We start from the raw sequence: 14,316 nt of genomic DNA, 5'->3' as shown, positions 1-14,316 counted from the left end.
GAGAGACAAAGAGGGAGGCAGGATCCAAAGTGGGCTCCGCTCTGACAGCAGAGAGCCCGATATGGGGCTCAAATCCACAAACCATGAGATCACGACCTGAGCCAAAGTCAGATGCTTAACCCACTGAGCCAACCAGGTGCCCCAGGAAAAGTTACCTTTTGTGCAGTGAGCACTTATTGAACAACTACTGTATGCCACAGAGGCAGGCGTTTGGGGCAAGAATGCCCAAGAATGAGGGGTTTTGACTCTATAGAAGTCAGGCCGCGGCCTCTGAATGTCATGAAGATTACACACTAAAAAACGCTCATTCAACACATGCCTCTGCCAAAACGTGTCCGATGGGGTTACAGCCTTTGAGAGAGGGGCTGGGCGTCCTGGATAAGGCCCAATAAAGAAGCCCGACCAGGGCGCCTGGGTGGCTCAGTCCATTGAACTGAGTCCGACTCAGCTCAGCTCATGATCTCAGGGTTTGTGGGTTCGAGCCCTGCATCAGGCTCTGTGCTGCTTGGGAGTCTTTCTCTCTCTGCCCCACCCCTGCTAGCTCTCTTTCTGTCTGTCTGTCTATCTGTCTCTCTCAAATAAACATTTAAAAATAAGAAAGAAGCCAACCTCTGGAGAGGCCCTTGACCCAGGAAATTCAGAGGATCAGATAGCTCCGCAAGGGCCCCCGTGAAGCCCAGCACAAGATACTTTAAGAAGCTTGTGCGCAGAAAGAAGAAAATGACCCAGGGGACCACACAGTCATCCTGCAGCAGCCTGAGTTTTAATTAACAGCATATCGATCACTTGACCAAGACCCTGGAGGGCACAACAGGAAGGAGCAGCTTCAGTGAACAAAGAAGGGCTTTACGTCTTCGCTCCAGGGGGGCACCTCCCCCCAGGTAGACACCCGCACCCCCCCAGAACAGACCCCTGCTCACGGGAAGGGGACGCTGCTGGCCACGGGGTCTCTCTCCCCTGCACCCGCCCAAGGCTCCTGGGAAACCGCTCCTCCCAAGCCAGGCCGGCCGGCCCCCCTGCAAGAGCCTGCAGGCCTCGCGGGAGCACGGGTCCTTTCATTAAATGCAGATTCCCCGCCTCCACCGCTAGGGGTCAGGGCGCCGGTCCGGGACTCTGCATTTGCAGGACCGCCTGCTGATTTGAGTTTGAAAAATACTGAATTTCAGGAGCAGTGGACACAAGTTGTAGAACTTGGATCAGTCTCTGAAGGAGGTTGGGGGTCTCCAAGAGACTTGGGGAGGGTCTGGAGACTGGGTTTGTGCTAGAAAATTCCTGGGAGAGGGAGGCTGGGGTGGGTGGGGGTGGGCCCCTACCCCCAGGGTCTCCAGTCTCGCCCATCTCTCACAGGTGGATGCCTACTCTGAGGTTCCTCTCATGCCATGGGCTGGGTCATGGGTGGACTCAGTGGGTGTTGGGAGGGGGACTCGACGTTCTCAGCCCAGTGATGCCAGGCGGGGCGAGTGGCGACAGGGTGCTGGGGGCCCCACTCTGGGGGCCTCTCCCCTCTCGCTCCTGGTATCCTGCCTACCTGTGGTCAGGGTCCCGGAGAACACCCAGTGCTGGCTAAAAGGGCTGCTACGTGAGGTCGCGCTGCCACCAGATGGGGTGCCACCCACGCACGGGTACAGGCCAGGCCCCTCTGGTAGCCCTGGAACCAATTCCCCGGCAAACACGTTCATCTGACACACACGTTGGGGGGGGGTCAGCATCCACCCCAGTGGAACAAGTCGTTGCCAGCCCAGCCTGGCACCCCACCCCCCACCCAGTGTTGCTCCCCAGAGCCTTGCAGCATCTGGACCGGCAGGGGCCCAGAAGGGCCAGTGCACATACCCACCGTGTGACCTGGGACAGATGCTCACATCTCTGTGCCTCAGTTTCCTCCTCTGTGAAGTGGTGATCCTTAAGACACCCACCTTCAGGGTTGTTTTGCACATGACATGTCTATACCTATTTGGGCATCTTCTATTTGGGAAATTACTTGGGAGCAGCCCATATCTCTCCCAAACCCTGCTGAGTCCCGGCTGGACGATCTTCTACTTTATGGAAACCAGAGGAAGGGCAAAGCCACTTGAGTTCCTCTTTTATTATCTTTTTATATTTATTTCTTTTTGAGAGAGAGACAGAGACAGAGCACGAGTGGGGGAGGGGCAGAGAGAGGGAGACACAGAATCCAAAGCAGGCTCCAGGCTTTGAGCTGTCAGCACAGAGCCCGATGTGGGGCTCGAACCCACAAAAGGTGAGATCATGACCTGAGCTGAAGTCAGATGCTCAGCCAACTGAGCCACCCAGGTGCCCTGAGTTGTTCTTTTAAAAGCATTTACAGCAGTGCTTGTACACATGGTAAGTGCTGTATAAATAATGTAAAAATAAATTAGCAGAGGGCCCGAATTTAGTCTTCTGATGTAATCTCTAAAAAAGGCTGTACGGCAGGTGCAGGACTAAAGATGACACTTGCTACAATCTCGGAACCCGTGACCTGGGTTCGACCACACCCCTCCCCCTCCCGACCGGAGGATGAAAGTTCTTTGCACACCCCATCAGGCCTGATGGCAAGCACAGGCACACTCCCCTGGGTGGCTCAGACAGTTAAGCATCGACTCTTGGCTTTGGCTCAGGTCATGATATCATGGCTTCGAGGGTTTGACCCCTGAGTCAGGCTGTGGGCTGCCAGCTCGGACCCTGCTTGGGATTCTCTCTCTCTGACCCTCCCTAACTCACTCTGTGTCTGTCTCTCAAAATAAAGAAATAAACTTAAGGGGCGCCTGGGTGGCTCAGTTGGTTAAGCATCCAGCTTTGGCTCAAATCATGATCTCATGGTTTGAAGGTTCGAGCCCCACATCTGCTCTGTGCTGACAGCTCAGAGCCTGGAACCTGCTTCAGATTCTGTGTGTCTCTCTCTCTGACCCTCCCCTGCTTGTACTGTCTCTCTCTGTCCCTCAAAAAAAAAATTAAAAAAAAAAAGAAACTTAAAAAAAAAACATATATATATGTAAACATACCACTTTGCTAAATTTGGGCTTTTACAACACCCCCAGTTCCTGAAGCCTGTTTTGGAGGTTGTTTGGTTTTAATTTACAAGGAGCCTCAAAAGATGGTGCAGCCTGGGCATTCAGCGACCTATCAGGCAGCACGTGTCAGGCTGGGTGACACTTTCCACCTCTCCTGATTCAGAGGGACGGAGTGCCATGCCTACGCCTGGCCTGGGGTAGGGGGCAGTCAGAAGGGCCACAAATACACATACACTGGCAGAGACCGGCAGAGGGTCCGGCTGAAGAGGGACACGCATACCATCTTAACTGGGGACCCGGGCACCTCTCTGCTCTGGCTGCAGGTGCCCTCCTGTCCCGCCTAGTGGCCCCACCAGCCTGTCCCTGCCTCCAGGACCCTCGCTGACATAGAGCTGGGGGGAAGGGAAGTGGGGAGGGGAGGCAGAAGGGGAGGGAAAGGGGAGGCGGAAGGTGAACCTGAACCCCCAGGATACTCATGCTTTCAAAACTCCCAACGGGGGGCGCCTGGGTGGCTCAGTCGGTTAAGCGTCCAGCTTCGGCTCAGGTCATGATCTCACGGTTCGTGGGTTTGAGCCCCACGTCAGGCTCTGTGCTGACAGCTAGCTCAGAGCCTGGAGCCTGCTTCAGATTCTGTGTCTCCCTCTCTGTCTGCCCCTCCCCTGCTCATGCTCTGTTTCCCTCTGTCTCAATAATAAATTAAAACATAAAAAAAATAAAGAAAAAAACAAAAAAGAAAAAAACATTGGATGCAGGGGCACCCGGGTGGCTCATGTCAGCTGAGTGTCCAACTTCGACTCAGGTCATGATCTCACAGTTCGTGGGTTCAAGCCCCGCATCGGGCTCTGTGCTGACAGCTCAGCCTGGAGCTGCTTCCGGTTCTGTCCCCTGTCTCTCTGCGCTGCCTGTGCTCACACTCTGTCTCTCAACAATACATGAATGTTAAAAAAAATTTTTTTTTTAACTGTTGGATAGGGGCGTCTGGCTGGCTTGCTCAGTAGGGTGGGTGATCTTGATCTCAGGTTTGTGAGTTCAAGCCCCAGAATGGGTGTAGAGATTACTTAAAAATAAAATCTTTAGACATAGATAAGTAAAAGTAAAAACCATTAGCTGGGCTGTGTCCTGACTTTTGGGGACTCCCTGGTGCTCCTGGAATCAAATCCAACCCCTTTCTGTTGCCTGCATGTGGCCCCCCACCCTCCTCCCCCATCTCCCAGTAATGACCCAGGTCTCTGGTCCTCAGAGGACACTGCCAGGTCTTCCCATGGCGGCGGCGCCTGGGCTGGGCGTCCCTGCCGTGAGGTCACCTCCCAGGGAAGCCCTCCTGGACCCAACTGCATCGTATCTTCTATTCTTTTAACGTTTATTTTTGAGAGAGAGGGAGAGAGAGCACATGTGAGCGAGGGAGGGGCAGAGAGAGAGGCAGAGAGAGAGGGGGACAGAGGATCCAAAGCAGGCTCTGTGCTGACAGCAGCGAGCCCAATGCAGGGCTCGAAATCACGAACCTCGAGATCATGACGTGAGCCGAGATCAGTCACTTAACCGACTGAGCCACCCAGGTGCCTCTTATTTAGGAACCAAAGAGATTCCAAACAAGATGAAAAGTGTAAAACTTAAATCTCTCCCACCCCAGACCCTCAGACCCTCTCCCCCTCTCCCCTCTCTCCAGTTTCCTCTGCCATAAACATTTACTGCCATAAGCGAGAACGTTCTATGCATACCATACTGCACCTTGCTTTCCTTCTCCTCTAAACATACCTTGGACTTGATTTCTTAACCATCCAATCAGGCATCATTGTCTTCATTGTCTTCAGCGGCCACTGCTGCCTCTGGGCGGCCCTTGAGATTGTTCCAAACCTTGTATGCCACTGACTCGCACACATGTCTGGGTGACAGTATCTGTGACATGAACCTTCCAAGGTGGAACTACTGCGTCGCAGGTACGTACATCTTGAATTTCAGTGCACGTCGCCGGAACCTTCCAGAGACTGTGTCAGTGGCTCCCATAAAGAGATGGGAAACCAACCAACCAAACCCTGGTCACTCCTAAACTTTTCATCGGGGCCAACCTGACAAGCAAATAAATAATTAACTAATTAAAAAAGCAACCTCAGTGCGGTTTCGATTTTATTTTGTTACCACCCCCCCCACCCCCATCACAAGTAAGACTGTCTTCTCATAGAATACTCTTGGCAGCCTACGACTTTCCACTTATCTTTTGGGGCGAGGGTCATATTCCGACAGATCCATAGGAGCTCTTTTTAGACCAGAATATTCATTGCCTTCTGACTCTGAGTCTTGCTACACATCCATTTTTATGGAGTCGGTTTATCTTTTCCTTTGTTTCTAGGTTTCCTGTTTCCTTGGAAACATCTTCATGCCAAGATTACTTTTCACACATGCCTTCATCTTCGTCTCCTTTACAGTTTTGTCTTTGGCCTTTCTGGAATTTATGGCTGAATAAGGCATGACGTAGGAACCCACCTTTATTTTTCTCTGAATAATAACCGGGTGTCTCAAGGCGGACAGCACTCTCTCTTTTACGAACTTTTAACCACACCCACCGCCATTGCCCGGGTCCCTGGAACCATCCGACCTCCCAGAGGCACTGGAGGAACAAATGCAGTGCTGCTCGCGTGAGCCCAGGGAGGCTTTGCATGCCAGACCTCCGCAAGGCAGGTGGCGAGGTTGTGGACCAAGCCCGGGGGGAAGGGTGCCTCACGCAGCACGAACCCCCTCCCACCAGCACCCCGACGCCGGCGGGACGTAGTCTGGAGCCCAGTCCTTTAGCGGATAGATGTTTTGCAAGTATTTTCAGCCGGTGGCATGCCTTACTCTTTTCTTCTCATTGTGGTCTTTTTAAAAAATTTTTTAAACGTTTATTTATTTTTGAGAGAGAGACACACACAGAATGTGAGCAGGGGACGGTCAGAGGAGAGGGAAACACAGAAGCAGCTCCAGGCTCTGAGCTGTCAGCACAGAGCCTGATGAGGGGCTCGAACCCACAAACTGTGAGATCATGACCTGAGCTGAAGTCGCCTGAGCCACCCAGGTGCCCCACCTCGCTGTGGTCCTATTTTGCATTTCCCTGTTGCCAGTGAGATTGATGCTTTGTGTCTGTTTGTTACCTGTTCAAGCTTCGCTTCGGTGAATTATCACCTCATATGCTTTGCCCAGTTTCCTCCTGAGGTGTGCCGCCTTTTTCTTAATGACTTCGAGTTTGGGGAACTTTGAGAAAAAGAAATTCTCTGAGCCCCTTCCAAGCACCTCCAACCACCTCTCTGCCCACAGACGGCCACTCCGACCTCCGCAGCGAGAGGTCCGCATTCCTTGCTAAGCCAGCCCTCACTAGTGCATCGGACCCCAGCTCACCTGCTCCCGCTTGGGCTCAGTGCTCTTTTTCCTTTTTAAAGCTTATTTTATTTATTTTGAGACAGAGACAGCATGAGTGGGAGGGGCGGAGGGAGAGAGAGAGAATCCCAGTGAGTCGCTATGGTCAGCACAGAGCCCAACGCGGGGCTCAAACTCAGGACCCATGAGATCTCGACCCCAGGTAAAATCAATAGTCGGTTGCTTAACCGCATGAGCCACCTGGGTGCCCCTGGGCTCAGGGCTTTTTAAACAGCTCCCTTTCCTGAACCTTCAGTCTCCTCACTGATAGATCACTGCCATTAGCCTACATAAATATGCTGTTTCTCCTCTCACAACCAAAAATAAAACAGTCCCCCTCTCTTGCCCCCATCCTCTCCCATCTACCGCCCCTTTGTAGGAAAACTTGTGGAAGGAGGTCTGCAGCACTAGCTGTCTCTAATTCCTCTTCCTGCCATTCCCTCTTTTGCCTCGTTTTTCAACTGTGGACAAATACACGTTACATAAAATTTACCGGCATTAAGTTACAATGCAGCAGCATTAAGTGCATTCACAACGTTGTGCAACAATCACTACCATCCATCTCCAGAACTTATTTGAACGAAGCTCTGTCCCCATTAAACACTAACTCCCCACCCTCCCTCCCCCCAGTCGCTGAGCGGCCCCTTTCTGTCTCTAAGAATTTGCCTGTTCTAGATCTCTCACTTAAGCAGGATCATACAATATTTGTCATTTTGTGTCTGGCTTATTTAACTTAGCAAAACGATTCCAAGATTCATCTTCGCCTTAGCCTATGTGTTAAATCTTCATCCCTTTTTTTTTTTAATGTTCTTATTTATTTTTGAAAGAGACACAGAGACAGAGGATGAGCAGGGGAGGGGCAGAGAGAGAGGGAGACACAGAATCGGAAGCAGGCTCCAGGCTCTGAGCTGTCAGCACAGAGCACGATGCAGGGCACAAACCCACAAACCGTGAGATCGTGCCCTGAGCCGAAGCCGGACGCCTACCCGACTGGACCGCCCGGACACCCCACCTTCGTTTGTTTTTACGGCTGCATAACCTACTGCATGTAAACACCGCAGTGAGTTTGCCCACATTGGAATCGTTCCCTTCCTCTGCTTCCTCTCGTGCTGCTGCGAACAGTGGCGAACAAGCAGCACTTAGTCCCGCTTTCAGTTCTGCGGGCATCCATCCACCCACACCTGGACTCGCGCGATCATTCGGCTTCTTGGGGACCTGACCAACTGTCCTCCACTGGCACCATTTTACATTCCCCCCGGCAACGCGCAAGCACTCCAATTTCTCCACTTGCACCAATACTTGTCATTCTCTGTTTTGCTTGTTTCATTTTTGTTTCCATAGTCGCCACCGCGATGGGCGCGAGGCGGCCCCTCACTGCGGTTTAGGTTTGTGGTTCCCTATGGCTCGCGATGCTGAGCGTCTTTCACGGGCCTCTTGGCCATTTGTAGCTCTCCTTTAAAGAAATGTCTGTTCAAGCCCTTCGCCTGGTGAAAGGGAAGGGACGGCCACTTCGTTCTCTTGCGCACAGAGATCCAGTTTTCCCAGCGGCAGTTGTGGAAAGGGCCGCCTCTTCCCATTGGATGGTCTGACTTCTCAGGGGGCTCATTTCTGGGTTCTCCGTTCTGTGCCCTTGGTTCCTGCCTGTACGCCAGTCACTACACTGTGTTCGTTTTGTAGCGTTGCGGTCAGTTTTGGAATCAGGACGTGCAGGTCCTCCAACTCTGTCGTCCTTTCTCAGGGCTGTCTGGGGCCTCCTGAGGGGTGGGCTTTCCTATCCCTGCGGAACACCCAGCATGGAGGCAGGGCTGAACACACGGACTCGAGAACTGCTGAGTCGCGAGTATTTGGGGTAACTCAAGCGTGGTGGGTGCAGGGGTGATGAGGCACCAAGAGAGAATTGGGGGCTGGGCTGAAGCCAGGTCCCAATCAGGAGGGGCCACGGAACAGTGTCAGGAAGCTCATCTGTCCCCTGTGGAATGAGTGACAGAGGAGGGCAGTGAGGGTGCCGTGTGGGCTGGAAGGAGGGGCCGCCTCATCCCCCGCCCACCAGTCCCTCTCTCCTGCGGGGAATGTTTGAAGATGCAGAGAGCTGAGGGGGCGCTGGGACACCCGGGGGCCCCCTGGAAAACCGGAACGGGAGAGCATTGCACGAGAAGCCACACACACAAGAGGCAAGGCTGTTCTGAACTAGGAATTACGTTAATTAACACTGTAAGAAACAAACAAGTCACAGGGATCTGGAAAAGAAAAATCAAAGGACAGAAGAGGCCTAAAGGGGGAAAAAAGGGTGTGAGAGCAGCGTCAGGGCCAATTTCCTTTCCTAACAAGTAAATAAAACTAAGTCCCCAGAGGCAGGTCAAGCTTTTCTCCTTGTGTGCCAAGAAAATGGACAGAGCCTCCTGAACGTGAGCGCCAGCCTGGATGACATCGGAGCCCCTGAGCCCCAAGCCGGGGTGGGGGGGGCTCTTAACTCCATTCCAAGAACTGCAGCTCACCTAGGCTGTTCCCTCTCACTCCAAAAAATTAGGAAAAGAAAAAATAAATAAAAGGCAGGAAAGAATAAAGATTACACACCTGCTACTTCTAACTGATCAAAAAGTGTTTATTAATCCAGTTTTCCTTTCCTTGCTGCACTGCAGAAGCAGGACACAGATGTCCTGTTACGTCCGCGTGGAGCCGTCAGAAAGCTCCACCAGGAACGGAGTCTGATGTTACGACGCGACGGGACTACAATTGCAGCGCGGTCTCAAGGCCAGATGCTGAGCAGACCAAGCCCAGGGTCTCCAGCATCGCCAAGGGGCACTGGGCGGGCCCAGGAGCGTGAGAATCAGAAGTGCCATGCGGGCGTGGAGAAGGCTCCAGGCAGAACACAACTGTGGATGTCCTTTCCATTCCAGAAGCTCCGGCTGGCCACCCTCCCGGCTGCTGGGTCAGGGGCCTGCCTCCCCCAAGGGTGCCTTCCACTGGCTGCGCTCAGACAGCATATGCCCCCATGCGCCAGCCCGTTCCCCGTGCCACCACACTGTCGCTGCGGCTGGTCCGTCCCGCCACCCGATGTTACTGCTGCTTGAGTGAGGGGGCCTTCTCGCTCGGCGGCAGCTTCCTGTGGATCAGGCTGAGTCCGCACAGGATGAGGAACACGCCTCCCCACCACAAGACCTCCTGGCACTCTCCGTACAGCACAAAGCCCAGGAAGGCCTGTGGGACAGAGACCGCCGTGAGGCCAAGTGGACCTGTGCCTGCACCACAGCGCGCAGGCACCACCTCACTCCCCCGTGGCTGAGTGCCCTCCTCCTGGGGCAGGAGGAAGGGTCTGGAGCTGGAGTCCTGGAGCTTGAAACCCAGCTGTCACCTTCATGTGACACTATTCATGTCCAACCCGCCTTGAGAGGGGAGTGGGGGCGGGGAGTGAACTTTCCTCAAAGCATTGGCCCCGAGGAAGGTGCGCAGGAAAGTCTAGCAGAGGCCAGCGGTGAAGGCCCAGCACGCAGCTGGTGCCTGGTATTTGCTGACCCAAATGGACCGCCATGTCCTCCCTCCCTCAATGGCGGGACTGACTGGGCTCCACCCCACCTGGCTGACATCAGGCCGTGGGAGGAAAGAGCATCCACCCTCCCCGGCTCATGCTCAAGTTTACAGACCCCCTAGGAGACAGCGTGCACAGAGGTTAGAGAAACTTCAGCCACCACCTGAGAATTCCACCAAGTTCAGGGTTAGAGGAGCAGCCACGAGGGGTCAAGCCACAGGCTAACCTCTGCTTCAGTTCTTGTCTTTTCTCCTATCTGGGAGGGTGGGAGTTCCCCCCAACTCACCCAGAGCCCAGCCTGGAGACAGGGTACTGCCTGGCACCCTCAGGCTACTCACCGAGCTGAGGATGTTTGAAAAAGTCACCGTGACAGAAGCGATGGCTGAAGACATGGAGAAACTGAGGCCCCGGCTAAAGAACGTCCACATGAGAGAATTGGCAGTGGCCATCACGACGATGCCTATGACGCAGAAGACCATATTCACCTGCAGGAGAGAGTGTCACTGCGGCCACACCCGGCCGAGCAGACCCGCCGCCTGCCGCACAGCACCTCCAGGGCCCTGACAGGCAGCAGCTGGGCCCCGACTGAGGTCCCACCAGAGCCTACAGGACTCCACTTAACCCTGTGCTCAGCACACCCATTTTAAAGCTGAAATAAACCCTGAGGAGACTTCTTGAGCCCTCTGGCTGGCCATATGTCCCCGGGGAGAGTAAAATGCTAACCCGTAACCAGTACTTTCTCTTGAACACCAGACACTTGCTGGTGCTAAAGATCAGGGTGAGATGCCCAAGCAGTTTTTGGTCTGTATGTAGTGTGAGTACACCAGGGGCAGAGTCCTCACTGCCCGGGATCAGGGAAGGCATGAATTAGCCATGCTTCCCCCCCACTATCCTACATAGGCTACAGGACACTCGGGCCAGTCCTGCTGGGCATTCTTGAGCTTTTACTCTGTGCTGGACCCTGTGCCAAGTGCACTCGCATTTATTCCTTACCTTTACAGATAAAGAACCCAAGGCACTAAGTACCTTGCCTAAAGAGCCAAAAGCTGGTGGCAGCCACGAGGATTCAAACCCAGGCAGTATGGCTCCATGCTCTTAACCAGGGCACAGCCCTGCTTAGGGAAGCCACCACCGACTTGACTACTGATCCCAGACATCACTTGGAGAACTTGCAGCCTTTTTTTTTCTTTTCCTTTCTTTTTTTTTTCTTTTTTTAAAGGCGAGAGCCTGGAGGAGAGGATCTTAAATTAAGCCTCCCACACAAAGAATATGCAAGACCTCCTCTTGCCTGGTTTTGAGTCAGAAACCTGCCTGTAGATGGAGCTGCTTCCTCTGGGGTGCCCCCCTAAATATCAGGCTCTTATTTCTCCCAACAGTGTTCTACCTGCTGAATATAGTGTCTTAAGGAAAGGGTGTCTTTGTATAATTTTCACAAAAGCACCTTATGCGCCAGTAGCCGCTTGCTTACATAGTTGTGAAGGTCTGGTGCACAACTAAACACACTAGTCAGCCTCATGCTTCAGAGTCCCTCATTGCACCTGGGATCACTTCAAGAATTATACCCAACAGAACACTAACCTCAAGCATAGTGATTCCCAGTGGATTAGCCCTAAACAGGCTCCCCCGCCCTGGGCCCCCGGCAAGAATCAGTCTGTCGGCTGTGCAGGTAAGGACCTGACCCTGGGTTGCAGATGCAATGAAATCCCTCTGGCAGCAGACCCTGGCCTGTGAGTGGGAATGGAAGGGGCAGAAGCGTGGGGAGGCACTTCAGGAGTTCTCAGCATCAGGGATGGGAACGTCCAAAATGTTTCTCTGTCCTCCCTTATGCCTGGGTGTCCCAAACTCCCAATTTTCCTGGCAACAGGGTATATGCCGGTCAAAACACCCGTTAATTACGGAGCAGAGAGGGGCAAGGGCTTCTCACCTCATGTTCAGGCATAAGAGGCTTAAAATGAGAGGTAGAAAGTGTATGCAGGAACGCGAACTAGCCCAATCGGAGGACAGAGTTTAGGTCCCTGGTAGGGAAGACGTTCAAGTCTCTTACCGCCTACACGGGACGAGGATTTGAGGTGATTTAGAATAAAGGGAGGCTCTCCCGCCCCAGCTGGCTGCGGCGCCCGGCAGCTGACCGGGCGAACAGACCCCGCCCTACCTCCCCCCCCCAGCTCCGCAGCGCCCCCCATCCGCCCGGACCCACCCGCCCGCCAGCCCAGCGGCGCCCTGGGCTCGACCTCGCTGCCGAAGGCCAGCTTGGCGGAGGCGGCGGCCAGGGCCCCGAAGGCGCCGGCGCACATACAGTTGAACACGCCCCAAAAGCGGCGCCGCATCGCCCCGGCCTGGAGGTGCGGGGGGAACTCCGCGGGGGCGTCGGGGTAGGCGGCCGGGCACACGGGGCCACCTAGAGACTGTTGCCTCTCGGCCATGGTGCTCGCGGCCACCTCGCCGGGCTCCGGGCGCACCCGCCACCCGCAGGACCGAGCGCGCGCAGTGATTGGGCAGCGGTCTCACGTGACGCGACGCTCACGTGAGCAGAACGGCCAACTCGGGCGCGGGGAGGGCCCCAGGGGGGCGGGGCCGGGAGTACGGAACCTCGGTGTGGCGGAAGGCAGCTTCCGCCGTTGGGTTTAGGATTACCCCGGGGCTGGTATCTGAAGCCCCTTTCGTACTGTGTAGTTGCTGTTATAGAATTAATTCTCCGTGACCCGGCAGTTTCAGTCCTTGCCACAGTGTGGCCCAGGTTCGGCCTCCGCTGGGCGTTTGTTAAAAATGCCCAATCCAGGCCCCGCCCAACAGCCGCTGAATTAGAATCTGCAGTTCAACAGGAGCCCCTGGGGATTCGCCGGCACCTTCCAGTTTGAGGCGCCTAGTGGAAAGACTCCTCAGCGGAGGGCGCTAGAGGCCTCCACGACTCGGGAAGGCGACGGGCTCGGGTTAGGGTTTTCTGACAAATCAAAAGGCGCAGGTGGATAGGCGCTCATCGAAGTGTCTTGAATATAGAGTAAATCATCCATAATCACTCCACTCAGATAACAAAGATTAACATTACTTCTACTTTCCTATGCACTTAAACGTTTAAAATGTTTTTGTGTAAAAAGTAGTACATGTCTTTGAAACAGAAGTGTTGTTGAAGTGTATAAAGGACTACCCCACCCTCCAGGAAAATCACTGATTAGAGTACTTTCTATGCATAGTTTTATATATAGCACATGTTTAAAAAAGTTTATGTAATCTGCACGGGCCTTTTTTATTTAGTATGATTTCACACTGAACTGTTCAGGAGCACTTTTTTCCATTCAGAAAGTTTTCGTCGAAGCCCTTCCTTGCCACCCTCTCTCGCAGGAGGGTTTTGTGGCTCAAATTAAGGCATGGATGAGCCTGATAACTGCTCTTTATAGGCTGGAGTGTGTCCCCCTAAAAAGATACGTTTAAATCTTAATCCTCCACACCTGTGAATGTTACCTTAATTGGAAATGGAGTCCATTTCGGATGTGACCAAATTAAGAAGTCATTAGCATGAGCCCTAATTTCACTGGGGTCCTTCTGATAGAAACACAGGGAGAACACCAGGTGACAGGGACGGCAGATTGTGATGCATCCACAAGCCAAGGAATGCCAGGGCCTGCTGTCAACGCCTTCAGCTACTAGAAAGGCATGGAACAGATGCTCCCTGGGGCCCTCAGAGAGAATGGCCTTTTAACACCTTGATTTCGTGCTTCTAGCATCCAGAAACTGTGAGAATCTATTTGTTTGTAGCCCCCAGCCTGTGGTCATTTGTTCCAGCAGCCCCCAGACATTCCTATAGGTGGGTGAGGTGAGACCCCAGACTCTTTAGTACCAGCTTCAATATTCCAGCCCTTCTCTACCTCTAAGGTTGCTCTTTACCTTACAAGGAATTTTATTTTTAAGTAATCTCTACCCCCACCATGGGGCTTGAACTCACAAGCCCTAAGACCAAGAGTCGCATGCTCCACCAGCGGAGCCCTCCAGGCGCCCCCTACATTGAATTTTAGTTCCTTTTCTGTTTCTGGGGATTTACTATTACTCCTTGAGAATTCAACTGTGCATTAATTTTTAAAACTGTTTTTCCTCGGCTTTATTGAGGTATAACCTACAAACCCATAAAAGGAAATGAATTTGAATATAGTTTTTTAGTAAATTTAAAGAGCTGTGCAATCATCACCACAGACCAAAACATTGCCCCCTCTATCAAAAAGTGCCCTCCTGCCCATAGAGTCACGTGCTCCCATCCCCAGCCACAAGCAACTGTGGGTTTGGTTTCTACCTCTATAATGTTGCCTTTTCTGGACCTTTCACATAAATGGAATCATACAGTATGTGACCTTTTAGGTTTGGGTTCCTTCACTTTTTGAGGTTCCTTATGTCGTGGCATATGCT

General features: G+C 53.2%; 2 protein-coding genes across 2 annotated transcripts in view; both read right to left on the bottom strand.

Moving 5' to 3' along the window:
• Positions 1-8,976: 8,976 nt before the first annotated feature.
• On the bottom strand, positions 8,977-12,391 carry TMEM42 (transmembrane protein 42). The gene is made up of 3 exons (XM_029919260.1): positions 12,153-12,391; positions 10,260-10,406; positions 8,977-9,593 (listed from the first exon to the last, which is right to left on the bottom strand). Exons 1-3 carry the CDS (start codon positions 12,342-12,344, stop codon positions 9,453-9,455), a joined length of 480 nt encoding a protein of 159 aa, XP_029775120.1. The 5' UTR covers positions 12,345-12,391; the 3' UTR covers positions 8,977-9,452.
• Positions 12,392-12,784: 393 nt separating this feature from the next.
• KIF15 (kinesin family member 15) overlaps positions 12,785-14,316 on the bottom strand; it is a 64,626-nt gene continuing 63,094 nt past the window's right edge. The window contains exon 32 of the mRNA XM_029917862.1: positions 12,785-12,862. Within this exon, the coding sequence (XP_029773722.1) occupies positions 12,785-12,862 (78 nt within the window). The remainder of the gene's footprint in view (positions 12,863-14,316) is intronic.

The sequence above is a fragment of the Suricata suricatta genome, chromosome 12, assembly GCF_006229205.1.
Source record: "Suricata suricatta isolate VVHF042 chromosome 12, meerkat_22Aug2017_6uvM2_HiC, whole genome shotgun sequence".
Classification (NCBI taxonomy): Eukaryota; Metazoa; Chordata; class Mammalia; order Carnivora; family Herpestidae; genus Suricata; species Suricata suricatta.
The sequence above is the reverse complement of the archived record's forward strand: the minus strand, read 5'-3'. Positions and strand labels throughout refer to the sequence as shown.